We start from the raw sequence: 18,316 nt of genomic DNA, 5'->3' as shown, positions 1-18,316 counted from the left end.
GGTTGGGTTTTGAATTTTTTTTTTAACTATGAAGTATTCTGTAATTATGCATGTGATTTTTAACATGTAATATACAAGACTAAATCTCTTGCTGGTTTTAGAGTATTGCATTGAAAGTCTATATGGTTTCTCCTCTTTCCCTTTTCCAGGAGAGTTCTTAGGAAACTTCTGTTATTTGTAAGAAAGTTGTAAAATCGAACTGGCATTTTCAGTGCCTTTATCTGAACTTGATGTATTATCTGTATTATTGATTAGACGCATTGTTTTAGACAGAACTAGGGGGCTGGAAGAGAAAATTGAAGGAAAAGGTTGTAGAGAAAGGGCAGAGAAAGAATGTAGAGAACATAATTTAGGATTGAAATCCATCAGTCTGCTGGTTCAGGAAGTGGTGAAGGAGATCAGTCGGTGTTGAACACACATGACCCATGGGTTTGTCCCAGCCAGACGGGGGTGTGGGGGACACTCTGCACCCCAGGGGACACCCTGCACCCCAGCCAGGGCAGGGAGGGCTGAGAGGGACAGGGGGGTCTCCCCAGCCTGCCGGGAGCGGTGTCACACGGGGCAGGCGCCTTTCCTTACAGAGACGGCCCGTGGTGTCAGCTTGCCGGGTACCTGAGACCCCTGGCACGGGTCTGTGCCTCATTTTGTAAAGGGTAAGTGCTGCACAGAACAATTCTGAATTATAGTGTGGGATGTTGTGTGCTGTGGGTTTTGGGGGATGCTTTTTTGTTTTGAGTGGTTCACACTGGAAAGTTTCGTGTATAGGTGACTCTGATCTGCTGGGTTTTGTGCTGCTTGTCCCACTACAAGCTCTGAGCAAAGGAAGGACGTGGCAGCTCTCTCACTGAGCTCCTTGGCCTGAGCAGCTGTGGAAGCAGCAGGCAGGTTTCTTGCCTGCTGAATCACTTCTTGTGGTGTTAAGGCTGATATCCAGTGAAAATGCCTCTCTTTTCATGTGACAGCAGCACTGACAGGAGAGGGAAGGACTGGGGCTGAGTACTAAAACCTCAAGAATCTCAGGTGTGACACAAAAGACGGCTCGGAGTGCAAAAAGGGAAATGTGTTCCCAAATTGCCTCTCGAGGCAGTTTTGCTGTCTGTTCTCGTGCAATTGTGTCTTCTGAAAATTAGACCATTTTATTCATTGTGCTGTGCAAAACACTTCTCATAATGCCAGGAAATAGATGATACTAAAACTTGAAGGAATTTGGATGTGTAGAAACAAGCTATTCTTTCTTCTCCAGTGTGAGGTGCTTGATGTTAGGAAATACTGAAAAGCAAGGAAAAGGTTATAGTTGAATTGGTCTCTCTTTATTTATTGCCCCCCCGTCTTTTTTTTTTTTTTTCTTTTTTTTAAACAGAGGAGTAACTGGGAAGGTTACAGGAACTAAAGCTGGATGTAATAAATCCCTAAATCTTAATAACAAAATAGGCTTAATGGAGAAGTTAACACTCCTATGAGGACTCAGGGGAAGTACACACTGCAGAACCATTAAATGCCACCTGCAGGAGCTAAGTCAAATTGGACTTTTTGTTGTTTCCTCACGGTTTTTTTTCCTTACTTTTAACCTTAAGGGTGAACATTGTCATCCTTCTCCATGGTCTCATCCTTCCCAGCATAGCACTGAGTGGATCCTTGTGTCTCTGCTGGAGTTGCAGCTTCACAGAGCAGGGAAGGAGTCACTGCTGGGAAGGGGAGGCCGAAGCTGCTGCACGTGAACTGGCAAAGGGACTGGCCTGACTTAAACCACTGAACTCAGCCACGTCCCAAAGCGATTCTGCTGCTCCCCAGGCTCCTGCCGCGACTGTGGACACAGGTGGAAATTAAGGGAAAGTGACCCAGATCGAGCTATTTTGCTGTGAAATTGTGTTTGTTAGGAAAAGAACATAAGGATGAGAAATCTTGGGCTGAATGGGTTTTTTTCTATGAAATACCAGAAGCAATACTGGGAAACTTATCGATTCTATTGGTAATGGCTATATATTCCTGCATTTATCCTATTAGCTTTCCTTTCAAATACTGGAAATTCAGAGACTGTTCAAATGAAATTGTCTCCTGTCCATGGTATTTTCTTGGTTGTTTTTCAAAACAAAAATACTTGGTCAGTAATAGTTAAAAACGCTTGAAATGCATTTGTTCTTGACCAATAAAAATGCTGTATGACACAGCCAGGAGCAGGTGATGCACTAATTCTTGGAGATAATAATGGAGAACAACCTGTTTTCCATAGTGGGGAAACTTCTTTGCCCCTTCAGAGCACAGGGACTGAGTTTGGGTTGATTTGAACCAAGGCAGCTCAGGCTTTCCCTGACCATTTATTATTCCAGCAGAGCTTTTTTTTTTTTTTTTTTTTTTTTTTTTTTTTTTGGTGGGAGGTGTGCACATGTAAACGGCTTTGTTAAAGAAACGAGCTGCTGTCCAGGGCAGCTTGACTCGTTGTGACTCAGCCTTCTTCGGGGGTGAGGGAAGAAGGCTGGGGGAGAGGGTGGGACTCGGGGGCTCTGGTGTCGTTTGGGGCATCTCCGTGTCCCCGGGAGAGCCACGCTGCCGTGCAGGAGCAGCTGAGCGGGAATGAGGGGGGTGCCCTTCCCCAAAGGGACCCGAAACTGCCAGAAAATTCACAGGGACAGGGTGTGTGTAGAATACTAAAACCTGCCAAGTTTTTAATTTTTATATATATTGACAAGTAATACTAATTAATATATCAATTCATTTCGAAATAAATCCTGTCTACTATATGATATACGGGGATGTAAGAAACTCTGAATAGAGATCTGCAGGGTTTGAAAGTAATGACATAACGTTTTTATATATGAATCAAACAATCAAGTGCCTGAAAGCACAAGAAAAGATGATGGGGGTGACGGAAATAAGAAGGGCTCTATCCCAACTTTTCTCTCCGTTCTCTCCCCGCCCCGACCTGTCGCAGCCTGGGCTGAGCTGCGCGGTGCTGCTGCTACCTGGTGACAGAGAGCGGCACTGCCGGCTGTCCCCGCTGTCCCCGCTGTCCCCTGCTGGGTCACACGGGACACCGGCGGCCCCCGTGCCTGCCGAGCCGGGACCGAGCCAGGCGATGGCTGTCAATGGACGGGGAGGGGTGAAGGAGAGTTAGGAGTGCAAACAGTCACGGCCATGATCGGGGTCATGGCGACGAAAGGAGCGGCCGCCTTGCGGGGCGGTGACCGAGAACAATGACAGCCGTGGCTCCGGTCGTGCACCGCGACACGGGCCGGGGACACCGTGCGGGCACGGTCTGGACAGAGCTGCCCGTGTACCACTCTCAACATGGCGGCGCGAAAGGGGAGCCGCAGTTCGCCACTCCCAAGATGGCAGAAGTGACAGGACACTACAGATGGCCGGCTGGGGTGGAGCCACACTCGAAGTGGCGTCCCTGTCACTGCCCGCTGCCGCTCGTGCGGCACTCGCTAACCCCCGGCGCCGTTGACGCCACCACACGTGTCCCCACACCGGGAAACGCCGCGAAAAATCCCGCTGGAAGCGCGGGATCGGCGTCGGAATCGTTGGGGGGAGGAGGAATTTCAGGCAGCCGAGATGACAGACGCCTTTGTGACGAGTGGAAGGGTCTTAATTGTACCACACCAAAGATGGCACCTCAGCCGGAAATGGCTTCTGCCCGCACCCAAGATGGCGACAAAGGGCGGAAGTCTTGTGGTGCCACACCAAAGATGGCGGTTTGGCACGCCTCTCGTGTCCTTCCAAAGATGGCGGCATTATGCGCATGCGCCTTGGGTGGGGAAAAATGGCGGCGGGAAAGGAGTGTGCTGTTTCCATTCGGCTGGCTGAATGCGGCGCCGACGCCGAGTCAGCGCTTTCAGCGCGATTTTTTGTGGCGTTTCCCGATGTGGGTTGTGGAGTCAGCAGAGCCAGGAGCAGCCAGCAGGATGCGGCTCCTCTTTCGCAGGAGGTGAGAGGTGCAGGGCCGGAGCTGGAGTCAGGGCTGGCCAGGCAGGGGCAGCAGGGAGAGCTCCAGCTCCCAGCGGCTCTCTGGGAGTGCTGGGGGGACTCCGGGATAAAGAGGTGGGAGGTGTGGGTGGTGTTCGTGTCCCAGAGCTGCTGAAATGGCAGCTGGCAGCAGCCTCGTGTGTCTCTGTGTGTGTGTGTGTGTGTGTGTGTGTGTATGTGTGTGTGGAACCAACTCTAGCGCTGGCAGCCAAATCAAATCTTTATGAGATTTGTATCAAATGCGGTGTTTACATCTGCCACCGCTCAGTTCCCTGGGTGTGAAAGTCCTCGAAGCAGCAAAGCTGAGTAGTTTTGGAGCATTCCCGGTATGCTCTCTCCTGCTCTGTGACCCCCACAGCAGGTGCAGGGTGAGGGAGGGATGTGGATCTCCTGCTTGGCTGGGAATTCTGTGGAGCCACATGAAGAAACGCGAGACAGCAGATGAGCAAAAGGAAGGGAGAGAAAGGGAGTGCTGAGGGATTTAATCTGAGGGATTGCTTAGACACACTTGAATGTTCTTCCTTTTCCTGAGGAAGACTTTCAGCCCTCGTTTCAGTGAAATCACTTGGAGCTGGGAACAAGTAAGCAAACCAAAGCTGTGCAGTTTGGTCAGGGGCATTCCCAAGGAAGGAAGGAAGGAAGGAAGGCTGCCTGCCTGCCTCACTCGCTGTGCACGGCCTGGGCAGCTGGCACAGCAGGACCCAGCTGGGGGAATTGAAGATCCAAGCAGGCAGAAACCACTGGAAATCTGTGGGATTTTCATCAGGCAATGCAGAGCTGCTGACACTGAATTCTGCAGGTTCCCAGGAATAGTGACTTTGGATGTTTCTATTCTAAGATATATTTGGGGCACAAGGGAAGAGAAATGCATTTATATATTAGCTTGGGACTAGGCAGCCACGTGGGGAGGAATGTGGCAGGGCTCCACCACAGAGTCCCAGTTCTGCTCCACGCTCAGCCCTGGGCTCTTGCCAGATCACCTGCTTCTTCTGATCCTGAGCAGGCACAAATTATCCCTGTTTGCTTCTCAAGGAAGAGGCTGAGCTTGGTGTCCTGCATTAAGGTTATTTACAGCCTCTGGAGTTTCCTTATTAATGACTGCCCAGGAAGGAGCTTGTCAGAAGTTTGTCAAACTGACAGAATTCCTGCTGGCTCCTTCCCCTCCTGGTCTCCCGTGTTTCACTGAGCAGAGCTGGTGGCACTGGAAACATCTTTGTGCTCCTGCTCTTCATCCCCTCCACAATCCAGAGGGTCTGGCAGGGGAGAAAGAGAGGAGCCAGGAATATCGAGGTAATGGGGAACTTCAGCTACTGTCAAGCAGAGACTTCCCAGGACTGGATCTGAAAAGACCCAGGCATTGCAACCCTCTGGCTGCTTTGTCCCATCTTGGACTGGATGTTTTGAGTTTTGGTTTAACCTTCACAAACCTGAGAAGGAAACCTTCACAAGCCTGAGACAGTGTTTGTCCTGGGTTCTGAAGAACCTGGAATTCACACCTTTGTCCCTTGGCAGTGTTTTCTATTCCAGTTTCCCCCTGAACACTCGCTGCTGGGGAAAAGCCCTGTCCCTGCATGGGATGGAAACTCCTCCATGTCTCACCAAGAGGTTCAAAGTCCCTTTGGTTTTCTGGAAGCCCTCGATGAACTCGGCCTCGCTCGGGTCAGCATTCCCAGTGCCCGGAGAAGGGCAGGGAAGGACACGCTGTGAGAGCATCCCCTTTGGGAAGGTTCCATCTGCCTGCCCTGCAGCAGGCACAGCACAAATGGGTGTTGAGACCAGAGCTGCTCAAAGTGAGGGGTTCAGGGAAAGGCAAACTCCCTCTGTGTGCCAGAGGCTCCGTGAGCTCTGCCTGAGGTGCCCCCGGAGCGGCTCCTCCCGAGCTGCTGTGCCTGGATCCGAGGCTGTGCCAGGGCATCGATCCCTCCCTGCTGGGCTGGGAGCTGAGGTGTCCCCCTGCCTTCATCCCCTGTGCCCCACTGTGCTCCCCGTTTGTTCCTGCTGCTGCACTGCCCCTGCTGGCCCTTCCTGCTGGTTCTGCCTCCCTTTCTTCCTTTGGCTGAGCTTTGGGAATGCCTCTGCAGCCCTCTGGAGCTGGGTGAGGAGCACTGGGATGTCAAATAGGGTGCAGTTATCTACCAACTTCAAGCTGCAGGTTTGTTACAGAACCCGGACAGTTTGACTCCTGAAGCAGAAAAATGGGACCACATAAGCCTGAGTTTCTGAACTTTGGGGTAAAATGACAGGTTCAAGGTGGGATATGTGATAGGCAGTTCAGTAAGGCTGTACCTTCCTAGTACCTCAGCCAGTGGGGAAGGGAAGAGGGCAGCATGTGGCCGGGAGTTGAGGATAAAAGGAGCTGTGCCCTCCAGAACCTCGAGGGAGAAAACCCCGTGGGTGTGCCACAGGGGACTCTCCATTTATTTGAAAAAAATTGCAGGACTCCTCTGTCTCTTTTATGGACACTGGCTGTCCAGCCTGGCCTTGGACACTGCCAGGGATCCAGGGGCAGCCACAGCTTCTCTGGGCAGCTTGTGCCAGGGCCTCACCACCCTCACAGGGAAGAATTAACAGCCAACCTAAACTTTTTTTTTTCCTTCAAAAAACTGTGAATCTGCAAACTTCTTTGCTAAATTCTTACTTGTGTTCTGTCAAAAAAACCCCAAAACAATTAAAAAATACTAACAGGTGTCCTTTTCCCCCCCTCCCTCCCAGCAATGTGGCACAAATTCCAGTGATGGGAAGAGGCTGGAAGAAGCTGGATTTCACACAGTGGAGGCCGTGGATTATGCACCAGAGAAGGAGCTGCTGAACATTAAAGGCATCAGTGAAAAGTGAAACCAAAGCTGACAAAAGCCCAGTAAGGATGTTCTGGAACTTTAACCCAAGATATTCCATAGGTTTATCTCTCCTGGCTGAAAGTATTGTGATGAATTTGGAAGTCTCCAAAGAGCAGTAAAGGTGATTGGAGATGTGACATGACTTGTGGTGGGAAAAGACAAAATGCACCAGGACAGGACTGAACTGATGGGGAGGATATTTCCATAAAACACACAAAAGGGATGTTGGAGACTTTTCTTGGAGCAGAATTTCAGTTCTGTGCAGAGGTACCAGCTCTTGCAAGGTCTGTGAAATGTGCATGGAATGATACCTCTCCACAAGGCAGGAAATATTAATTACTGGGGGTTAACAAATTAATAAAATTAATTAGCCTAAGCTCTCCTAGCACTGCTCAGTTGGGTTTTCCCTCAGGCTGAGGCAGCCAAACTGTTCCTTGGGCTTCACCAGGGCCACAGAATTCTACCAGCAATGGCCAGAGATCATCCAGATCACCACTGGCTCCAAAGAGCTGGACAGCCTGCTTCAAGGTCAGCATTTTATTATTTCTCTTTCCTGCTTAAGCTCAGTTATTGGGGTGGGGTTTTTCCCATGAGTTTGATCTTTGCATGGAACCACATAAGACAAGTCTTGGTTGGATGAAAGACCTCTAGGGCTGCTCTTGAATAATTGCTTTTATTTTAAAAGCTGCAGAAATAATCTTTAATCCTTTTAGTCATGATGCACGAGCCAGAACTGTCCCTTTGTAGATGTTTTCTGGTTTATTTAAGTCTGTGATTTGTTTAGGGAAAACAAAACCAGGCATCACCATTCCTCTGGTAATCCAAAAATGAAAACAAGTAATTTTGGCTCTTCAGAAACACATCTGGACTTACAGCATGAACAAATCTCAGGATGACAAGTTTTCCCTCTTAGTTTTGAAGCTTTCAGCCAAATTCAGTGTTTAACTGAGTCTCTTATATGTGGGATAGATAGATAGATACATAGATATCTGTTTGTAACATGTGACCTTTTAATTTTCATTAATAATTATTATTGTTTTTTTCCCTCCAGGAGAAATAGAAACAGGATCCATAACAGAGTTATTCAGGGAATTCCATACTGGGAAGAAGCAGCTGTATCCCAGTCTGGCAGTCACTGGTCAGGTGGGTGATTCACCTCATTGTAGCCCAATATTCAGAAACTACAGCCTTGGGCTATTTGCTCATTTGGGCACCTCCCTTGACTTTCTAAGTGTCTCTTACTGACTAGAGGTTGCCATTCCCTAAAATAGAGTGGCTTGCACTTAATTTGATCATTTAGTTGACTTCTTAAACTTCCCAGCTTCTCAGCTCAAAGTTGAGCACCTTCCATCTTGTGTAGAATTGTGGAATCCTGGAGTGGTTTGGGTGGGAAGGGAACTTAAAGAGCCCATCCAGTTCCATGGGCAGGGACCTTCCACTGTCCCAGGGTGCTCCCCTTGGCCTTGGACACTTCCAGGGATCCAGGGCAGCCACAGCTTCCCTGGGCACCCTGTGCCAGGGCCTCAGCACGCTCACAGGGAAGAACTTGTTCCCAATATCCTATCTGTCCCTGCCCTGTTAGAATGGAAGCCAATCCCCCTTGTCCTGGCACTCCAGGGTGACAGCTACTGCAAAGGGAGGAGTCAGAGATGGGGACCAAGAATCTTCCCTCTTGCTTTTCCTAGCTAAATGGAAATTTAATCACAGTAACTTGGGATATTATTTGTTGTATGAGCTCAGTGAGGGCATGTGGCCATATCTGCTGTATTTATGGATACTTTATTCCCTGTTCATTCCTTTCCTTCTCCTTTAGCTCCCCATAGACCACGGGGGCAGCGAGGGAAAAGCCACATCCAAGGGCACAGAGGGGACCTTCCATCCAGAGCAGCTCCTGGCCATGGCTGAAAGGTCAGTGAGTGGAAGACAGGAGTAGATGGACTCACAGCTCAGCTGGAAAATGTTTCCCACAGGTCCTGGAGGTTGATCTGGCAGGTATTCCCATTGGAAAGCTGTGGTGTTGCCGTTCCTCTCCCCACAGCTCTCGTGTCATTGTCCCTCGGCATGAGGTGATTTCCCTCTCCTGCTTCTAGAAGGGACTGGGAGCTTCCCAAGCAGCTGGGGACAGGACTGGCTGCATCCTGTCAACTCTTCCTGAAGGGAATTTGATCTAATCCTTCTGGCTTCTCTCACAGCAAGGACTGCTCCCGTGCTCCCCGTCTCCAGGGAATATTTGGCAGCCATGCAAAGGAGAGGAAGTGCAATGGTGCTTGCAGCAGGCACAGGTGTGTCTATGCTGGCTGCGTACAGGTGTCCTTGGAATCATGGAATCCTTCAGGTTGGAGGAGCCCTCTGAGATCATGGTTGTTCCCAGTTGTTCCCTGGCGCTGCCGAGGCCACCACTGTCCCATGTCCCCAAGTGCCACATCCACACAGCTTTAAATCCCTCCAGGGATGGGGCTCCACCACTGCCCTGGGCAGCTGTGCCAGGGCTGGACAGCCTTTCCTCTCAGAGACTTCCCAATATCCAGCCTAAACCTCCCGGGATCATGTGAGGCCGTTTCCTCTTATCCATTTCAAATGGTTCCAATCATTCCTTTCTCTTTTCATCACCATGGGTTGCATTTCCTCCTGCTTTTGTTTCTGCCGGGAATGTGAGTTTTTCTTCCAGTCTTTTGACAGTTTCTGGAGCTCCAGGAGCTCCAAGGTTCGTCCCTTTTCCCCTCCTGATTTTGCAGGAATGGCCTCTGCCAGGGCTTTAACAGCAACTGCCAGGCCCAGCTGCTGGATCAGGCTAAAGACTGAAAACTCCTTTTCTTGCCCTGCATCCCCAGGGATGCTCTGTGTCCCTGTGTCTCCTTTCCTGTGGCACCAAAGGGATGCTCCCGGAGTAGCGGGCGGAGGAAGCTGTGGCTGTCAGTGGGAACTCGGGACAGCTGAGCCCCGGGAGCTTCCTGGGCAGCGTTCCCATGGGACCACACCCCGCGCGTTTCCCTGGATCCCACCCTGGGCGCGGTGCTGCGGAATCTCGGTGGCCACAGTTGGTAACTCGGTGAATTGGAAGCAAAGCTGAAGGGTCTGTCCATGGAGAGAAGGGTGATTTATAAAGCAAAGCAGAGTGGCATTCCACACCAGGGATTTGGGATGGTCTCAATCCATAATCCTTCTGTTAATTTTCTTTTGGATGCTGCAGGCTGCTGTCCTGGGGGAGCTGCTCCTTTTTCCATTTCCATCTAATTTTCATTAGTTCTCTGTGGAAATCTGCTTTTAATGAAAAGGCCCAGGAGGATGTTGATGACATCCCAGGTTCCTGGAATTCAGAGGTGTGTGCTCAGACCAAGGATTGTTCTGGCTGGCAGAAGCTGCACCATTCTCCCAGGAATGTCAGTCTGGATTTGTCTTTTCTCCCAGTTTTCCCAATTCTCAGATTGGGGGTGCAGTGCAGCTCTGCCCTGTGTATCTCCTAGAAGAGTTTTGGGGTTAAAAATGATCTTTTATAATCTGCAATATTTCTCTAGAACTCGATTAAAAATAATAAAAGTGTATCAATGTTGTTTGGATTGGTTCATCTGCATTGGTTAATTAAATCACTGAGAAGGGGTTTGAGCAGCCCTTGGTTGGAGCTGGCAGCTCTTCCTTATTGTCTCTTCATTCTCTGAATTTCTTGGAATTATTTCTTAAGCAGTTACTGCAATCAAGATACACAATGAGGAGAACAGCATTGCTGTCCTGCTGGATTGGGAAATCCAAGGGCAGTTCCTTGGAGAGACTGAGGGGATGGGGAGATGAGCCTCAGGCTGGGTTTTGGCAGTGGGAATTGAGTGAGGAGGGGAGATGCCTCAAAACTGGTTACAGCCAACTCTGCTGGGTTTGGGTGCCCCTACCCCAAAAAAGGCTCCTGGTTAAAGGGGGGACTTGAGGAAGCAGCGGGATGTGCTGGGGGGGCTGTGCTGGAACCTCCAAACCCTGGGCAGGGATGCTAGAGACACAGGAACACTATGAAAGGAGGGGCTGTCACCCTCAAATTCCAGCCAGGAATGCTGGGCACTGCCAGCTCTTTAGGACACTCCCTGACACAGAGTTTTCTCATTATTTTCTGTCGTGCTTAACACTTGGCACTTCATTAGAGACCCACAGGTCAAAAATCCCATGGGAGCAGCTGGAATCAGCCGATCACACAGAAGCCGGTTCAGGATTGGAAATGAGCTGTTCCACAGATTTCTTTTTCCCAATGCATTTTTAATTTAAAGCAGGACACTGCCCGCCCCCCTACCCTTCTAACCCGTATCCTTTATTTTTGGGGTTCCTCCCTGACAATTACCTGCCTGTGCTGGATAAAATATTCAAAACAAATTCCGCCGCCTCTGCGAAGACCGGCGGGGTCTGGGGGGGTCCCGGAGCCCCGGCGGGTCCGCAGCCGGAGCGGCAGCATCGAGCTCGGCCCCAGCGCCCGTCCCGGAGCGGCTCCTCCCGGCCGGTCCTCATCCCAGAGCCAATCCCGCCCCGCTCCTCCGACCCCGGCGGACACGGACAGGACCCGGACCCGGACCCCCGGTCCCAGCCCCGGTTCGGCCCAGCTGTGACGGGCGGGGCCGCGAGTGACGGCACCGGCCCCATCCCGGGCAGGGCGGGGCTCGGGGGGGAGCCCGGGATGCAGCCGAGGCTCCGTGAGGCGGGGCCCGGGCCCAGCTCAGGTGTGCGGGGTGGGGCCGAGGTGATTTAATACCCGGCAATCACCTCAGTGTCATTTGCTCACTCAGAGCACGGTGCGGGCGGGGGCTCCTATGCGGGCTCCGCAGGTGAGGCGCGGGGTCTTCGGTCTCCCCTCCTGTCCCTTCTTCTACCTCTCCTTCATTCTCCCCGAATTCTCCTTCTTTCTCCGCCCTTTCCCTTTCCCTCCCCCCAAACCCGACCGTCCCTCACTCCTTCGTCTCCTGTCCTTACTCCGCTACTGGTTTCAGTTCCCCTCTTGCCCTTCTCTGTCCACCCTCCCGCTTCCCTCCGCACCCCGACCCTTCCTCACCCCCCATCTCTCCTCTCTCCATTCCCGCTCTCCTCCTCTCCCCCCGCAGCCGCGGGGCTCGGGGTGCCGGAGAATAAAGCCTAGAGGGCCGGAGCCCGGCGCCCCCTGCCCTCGCTGGAGTCCCCACACGGGGCCGGACCCGCTCGGCGGGACCCCCCCATTCCGGTCCAACACACGGCCCGACAGCGCCGGGGCTCCGGCTTTCCTCACATCACACTGGGGGTCCCGGGGGGAGAGGGTTTGGTTGGGTTAGGGTGAACTCCTCCTCAGAAGGGCTCCGGGGGGGTGGGAGGGCCCCCTCCGGAGGGGAGGGTCCGGCCCTCTGGGCTTTATTCTCCGGCACCCCGAGCCCCGCGGCTGCGGGGGGAAAGGAGCGGGGGATGGAGAACAGGAATAGGGGGGCACAGGGGGTGGTCGGGGGAAGGTGGCAAGGATAGAGGGCGAGGGTGGAGTCGGGGTGTGCAGACAGCAGGGGAGGATTGAAGGAGGCCGGGGGGAACGAGGGGGAAGGTGGAGGGAGAGAATGGAGGGATAGGGCAGGGGTGGGGTGTGTAGGGGGAGAGGGAAATGCGATGGGGGGACTGGGCCGGGGAGGAGGGAGGGAGTAGGGAGAAAGGAGAGGTATAGAGGAAAAGAAATACAGACGAAAAGAAAATAAATATAGAGGCCGGTCCGGCCGCAGCCTCCAGCTCCGAGCGCCGAGAGGCAAATGGCTCCAAAGGCAAGTCCCGGGGTTTAAATCCCCTGGGCCCGGCCCCGCCCCGCGCACCTGTGCCGGCCCCGCTCTTCACACCTGTGCCGGCCTCGCCCATAAATGCCGGCAGATCCGCGCCCGCTCGGTGCGGTGGATTCTCGTTCTGGGCTGTGGCGGGACCAGCGCTCGGAGCGCTGTGCAGAGCCCGAGGCGCTGAAGAGGGGCCGGTACCGGGATCCGGGTCCTGCCCGTGTCTGCTGGGGGTCCTGGGCAGAGTCGCTTCTTTCTCGGCGGGCGGGATGGGGGATTTGGGCTAGGATGATGTCCGGAATGGCCGCGGGTGGAATGGGGGATTTGAGCTGGGATGAGGTCCGGGATGGCCGTGAGCCTGAGAAGCCGCTCCGAGCCGGGCGCTGGGGTCGAGCTTGGCGCTGTCGCTCCGGCTTCGGCCGGCGCGGGGCTGGGGTCCCGCTGCGGCCGCGGGGAGCTGGGGTTGTGCCGGTACCGGTGCCGGGCGGAGGGCGGCGGTTACCCGGAGCAGGCGCTGGATCGCGGCTGGAAGCGGGCGGGGTGCGGGGACCGCCCGGGCCGGCCCCGGGACCCCCCGACGCCGCCGCTCCCTCAGCGCCGCCCGCCCCATGGGGCGCCCCCTGGCGGACACCGTGCGGCGGTGCGAGTGCAGCGCCCCCTGCTGGGCAGGGCCGGCCCCACCCGGGACCCCCGAGGGCACCGAACCGGAGGCACCGAACCGAGCCCCGGGCCCAGCACCGCTCTCCTCCCCCTCACCGCGCCCCCGCGGAACGAGCGGGGCTGGATCGCCACGGGCAGGAGGAGCCGCTCTGGTGCTGCCACTCTTGCTCCGGCTGTGCCCGGTGCGGACCGGGACCCCGCCGGGACTCGGACCCGTTCCAGCCGCTCCTCCGGAACCTGCCGGGTGAGACCTGATGCTCTCCCTCCTCTCCCCCACTTTCTCTGTGACTCGCACTTTCCAATGGAAAAAACTCTGGGTTTAAAAAGCCAGTGAAAACGGTTTACTTTTTATTTCCAGAGCACAGAAGATTCTGAGTTGGAAAGAGCCAGGAGGATCATTAAGTCAAACGGTGGTAAGTGCTTGGCCCATGTGGGGACCGAATTCAGAATCTTGGCCTTCTTAGCACCCTGCTCCAAGCGCCTGAGCCAATCTCAGGGTCATGAGGAAGGTCCTGCCTGGGGTGGGAACAGCTGCTGCCAGCAAGGGAATTCTTATGCTAATGCAGCTCCTTCTTTTCTGTTAATGCTGCTCTACACACCAGCTCCTAGAATGGCTCTAGAGCAGAACTGGCCGGTGCCTGGCATGACAGCAAAAAACTTTTATCATAACTCTGTTTTCCTACCCTTTTCAGGATTTATCCAACAGTAGTAAAAATGCTCATTCCATGTCCCTTTCCAGAAGAAATGAGCAGAACAAGTCCCGAGGGTTCACTTGGTTCATGGCCAAAGCTCTTCTGGAGAGTGTCAGGGCTGGTCCAGCCTGCAGAGGGGCGTTTGCTGCAGGTGAGTGTTCACAGCCCAAAATCACAGCAGGAGCTGAGGCTGGGGCTGCCTTTCAGGCCCAGAGCTGCACGGAGCCCTCAGTGACTGCCACTCGCTGCCAGGAACGTTCCTTGGTGTTTCCTCAGTGTGTCCCAGCTGCCTGGGAATGCGGGGCAGGAGGAGGCTGGGAGCCCCAGAAAGGGAACCAGCACCTCTTGTCCTCGGTGTTTGCAGGGGAGGAGCTGTGCCTGCAGTGCCCTGCCCGTGGCACACAGCGTGCCAAGCACACATCCCGGGGATGGGCACTGGGATTCCTGGGCAGTGCTGGCATGGATGTGGATAAAGGGCTGCCCACAGCTCCTGGGCCAGGGGCTGCCCTGAGCAGGCACCTGGTGATGCTTCAGCCTGGACAGACCCCACTGACACCCCAAAATTACCCCAAGGAACAGCTGGCAGTATCTGGGAATGTCAGCAGGGTGGGTTTGCAGAGGGGCTCAGACAGCAATTCCTGGTGCTGACCTCCCAGAGCTCCTGCACACTCCCAGGTACGTCCCACCCACCCCAAATCCCTTCCAGCCTGGACACATCATCCATCAGCACTGTTAAAGCCAAGGGAATCTTCCCTCATATAGAAACTAAACCCCAAGCAGTAGGCCTCAGAGATGCCTTAAAATGAAAGGTTAGAGTTGGACGTTTTGTTTGGATTTAGTTTGGAGTTTTTCAGGGAGCCAGCTGGAACTACAGAACTGAGGGAAGGCTTTCACAGGTGGGTCCCACTGGCGATGTGCTTCAAGGGCAGAAGCAATCCTAATGTTGTTGTCAGAGCTCCTGGAAAGTAGATGGAACAAAATAAGGAAATTCACCCTCATTTTCTGGTGATCAGGGACAGATGGAGAGCTGAAGAGCAACAGCTTTCTCTTCAAACTTCTGTACTCCCAGGTGAATACTGGTTGTATTCTGATGTATTTAGAAATATGGGAAAAGAACAAGAGATTGTGGACAGAAAGGATGCTTTTGCTCTCCTCTTTAAAAATTCACAGAAATGACTGGTTTGGCAAACAAACATTTTTCCACTCAAGACTTTCCCACCAACTTCATTAAACAGAGGTACATCACAGTTGAGACACCTGTTAAACAAAACAGTACAGAAATACCATTGTTTGCTGCTGGTGGTGAGAAAAATGGTGCAAACCAAAATATTCTGTCCTTTACTTCCTCCATTAGAAACACAAATTCCTCTTCTTCCTTTTTTTTTTTTTTAAAGTTATTTTTAATACCCTCTCCCTTACATTTTAAAATTTCCAATAGCTTTGTTGGGGCAACTAGGCTTTCATTATACCAATCAGTAATCACAGGACAATAACGTTACACCATCTTTTTTCATGGCTTGTGTTAAATACAGTACAGAGAGATCAAATTATGGCCAGCCATATGCCTTTGGTAAAATTAAAAGTCTGGTGAGATTACATTTTCTTCAAACTCAGAAAGCCACATGTTGAACTTATGTTGTGTTTTGAAGTTCAATTCTATACAAACTTCTTCTTCAAAGCAAAGTTAAACAGCTGTTACACCACAGAAATGGCAATTTTTAAGCTGCTCCAGAAAAGAGATGAAAGGTTTGAACTTCAGAGAAGCTCTTCACATGCCTTGATCTCCATCAGATTTGTGTTTCAGACAGGGGGTAGAAAGTCTAGTAAATATTCACAAGCCTACAAGTCAAAACAGTGATACCAGTGATAAATATTCTCAGTTTTTAAAAAACTTTCTGTAGTAACACATGTGGCTCATTTAAGCAACTGACGGTCTTCTCCTTTGAGGCGTTTTTTCCGGGGCTGTACAAAGTCATCATCCGAGTCATCAGTAAGTTCTGGATTATCTTTTTCACTCTGGCTGCTTGGCTGGACAGGGAACTTTCTCTCGGGATAAAGATTGCTTAGAAGATCTTCAAAGTAGGCTTCGAGTTTCATGCCAGCATCAGCCACTTCTGAATCAGGCTGTTGGGGGAATTAACATCAGTGCATCATGAAACAGCTCTGTACTTAGATCACATTAGGTCTTTTAGGTACTAACTACAAAAAACCATCACTCAACTCAGCAGCAAGAATGGCTATGGAGCAGATGGCCCCAAAGAGCACAAAAACATGGAGGGAGGGCAGATCTTCCAGCCAACAACCCCCAATGATTTTTGTCTCTGACAGGTGACCATAGAAGCCACAAAAGTCACACTGCCTGGGTTCTCAAAGCTATACAAAGATTGTAAGAACTCTTAAATCCTAACTGGGGTGGGAGCAGGGGGACAGATTTGTGTTGTGCTGTTGAGTCACACAGATATGCCCTCAGGGTGTTATAAACTTCTCTAGCTTACAGATCTTTTTAGTAACAGTAAAAATATGACTTGGTAGACAATGACTGTAATGTGGAAGACTGAGCAGTCCTGAAGTTACCCACAGCCACCACAGCTATCAGTTTCCTGAAGCAGAGACCACCAGTGTAGGAGTAATTCCTTCCAAGGGTGACTGGATGAGAACCCCACAGAGGCCACTGGCAGAAGCCTTTATTCCCACTGTAATGCTCTCTCATTTTGTGGTCCACTCAGAACCTGCATCTCTATTTCACAATGTGTTCCCTTATGTGCAGTAGGGGATAATAACAATTACTTAACATGCAACTTGAAATAAGGGTGAGTACAGAGCCCCCAGAATGAAAATCCCACTGAATTTAAGATCTGAAGCAAGGAGGACTAAACCAATTTTTAGATCATAGTCCCCACCATTAACCTGTATGGTGAAAAACTGTCCTTTGCTTTTAGCTGCTGTCCTGCCATTCAGCTATACTTGTTACCATCCTCCTCCTTTCTATGGAAAGATCTCCACTGCAGAGTTATCTCAGATCACAGCAGTGCCAAATCTGATCTGTGTTCTCGCTGCAGTCTCATCATCAAAGTAAGTTCACGACAATAAGTAGAGAACTTGTGTTTTAAGTTCTACCCCCATTACAGTTTTCCTGAAAGCAACTAAGCCAACAAAACTTGATAAAGTATCTACTTTACTAACCTCATTAAATTCAGCACAGTTCTGGAAAATCAGTCTGAAATCAGCCACAAAATCTTCTGGCTTTGTGTAGAATGAATTGGTCACTTCAAGTCTTTTCTTGATGGTTGACAAGTCCATAGGCTTTTTGATTATTTTGTAGTAATCAGGGACCTAAGCAGAGAAAAAGAAGTCCAAAATGCAATTGTTTTAAAAACCTTGAGATTTGAGGGAGTGAGCAAGATTTAGTCTCATCTTAAAAGTACAACTCAAAGATACAAGAATTGCACTGTTAACATATGTGCAGACAGTTTCTGGAATAACAGTGCTTTATGACAATTTGTTGGCTAAAATATACTCTTTCCAATGCCTATTTTAAAATCAAAGAGAAACACATAAGACCTCCACTAACAACATATAATACGCCCAATGAGTTGGTTTGGACATTATTTTCAGGTGTAGTCAAATCAGCTATCTATTAAGTTTCTTTTTCAAGACCACCATATGAAGTAAGTCCTTTGAAATGGTAGCAAATTTCAGATATATCAATGGTTTTCATACCTAAACTGTGGCTGTAAGATTAAGATTTTTTGTTCTTTAGAAATAATAAGAAAGTAAATAAGAATGAAAGCCAGTGGTAATGTATTTGTATTTTTTCCTACTTTCTCCTAACTAGATCCATGTTTTTAATACCTGAATCTAGTAACACATGACCATAATATGAATAATCAATTAATCTCTTGTGCCATTTCTTATTATTAAACTCTGTGGAATGTTCTTCAGAATTCTTATTCAAATGGAATAAAGGCTGCAAAGGAACATACTACTTTTTGATGAACTCTTTCCCCATTGACTTGTCCTTCCCAACTGACTTGTTTTGAAGAACATCTTTTCATCTGATCACGGTGGTAGCTCTTTGTGTTCTTGGACTTCTAATGCACCCAGGTACTGCTTACCAATTTAAACTAACCAATTTCAACTCAGTAAGAAATTCAGTTTCATATTAGTACTATGGAGTACCCCAATTCTCAAAATAATGTTTAAAACCCTCAAATATATCCCAATTTACCTTCTCAGTGATGTAACTCAGGATATGAAGTTAGGAGTGTTAGAACTTACTTTCTGTAACTATTTTTGAAGTATTAAGTAGAATCAGTTATTGTGGCATTTGACTTGTAAATCCCCTGCCAAACCAATGCTTTAACTTCTCCCTTCAGACAGTTTGACTAAAACTAAACATGTTTAATGCACTTAATGTCTG

At 50.5% G+C, this 18,316-nt stretch overlaps 2 protein-coding genes across 9 annotated transcripts in view; one reads left to right on the top strand and one right to left on the bottom strand.

Annotated features, from left to right (window-relative positions):
• The first annotated feature begins 3,718 nt into the window (after positions 1 to 3,718).
• Positions 3,719 to 10,342, top strand: LOC106849348 (DNA repair protein RAD51 homolog 1-like). Of its 8 annotated transcripts, XR_015803645.1 has the most exons (6): positions 3,736 to 3,925; positions 6,676 to 7,084; positions 7,213 to 7,328; positions 7,852 to 7,943; positions 8,614 to 8,792; positions 8,891 to 10,342. XR_015803645.1 is itself a non-coding variant. In XM_088164690.1 (5 exons), the coding sequence occupies exons 2-5, from the start codon at positions 7,023 to 7,025 to the stop codon at positions 8,731 to 8,733; spliced, it is 354 nt and encodes a 117-aa protein (XP_088020816.1). In that variant the 5' UTR covers positions 3,736 to 3,925; positions 6,676 to 7,022; the 3' UTR covers positions 8,734 to 10,342. The 8 variants fall into 8 exon arrangements, 2 of the variants coding, with proteins under 2 accessions (XP_088020816.1, XP_088020815.1); XR_015803648.1 differs by having other exon boundaries at positions 3,719 to 3,925; positions 6,676 to 6,820; positions 7,249 to 7,328; positions 8,614 to 10,342; XR_015803646.1 differs by having other exon boundaries at positions 3,719 to 3,925; positions 6,676 to 6,820; positions 8,614 to 10,342.
• A 4,373-nt stretch (positions 10,343 to 14,715) lies between these two features.
• TRIM24 (tripartite motif containing 24) overlaps positions 14,716 to 18,316 on the bottom strand; it is a 54,908-nt gene continuing 51,307 nt past the window's right edge. The window contains exons 18-19 of the mRNA XM_014869907.2: positions 17,080 to 17,229; positions 14,716 to 16,020 (exon numbers count right to left, since the gene is read on the bottom strand). Of these exons, the coding sequence (XP_014725393.1) occupies positions 15,811 to 16,020; positions 17,080 to 17,229 (360 nt within the window). The 3' untranslated portion in view covers positions 14,716 to 15,810. The remainder of the gene's footprint in view (positions 16,021 to 17,079; positions 17,230 to 18,316) is intronic.

This window comes from Sturnus vulgaris, chromosome 5 (assembly GCF_052056855.1).
Source record: "Sturnus vulgaris isolate bStuVul1 chromosome 5, bStuVul1.hap1, whole genome shotgun sequence".
In the NCBI taxonomy this organism is placed as follows: Eukaryota; Metazoa; Chordata; class Aves; order Passeriformes; family Sturnidae; genus Sturnus; species Sturnus vulgaris.
This window is presented reverse-complemented; position numbering and strand designations above follow the sequence as displayed.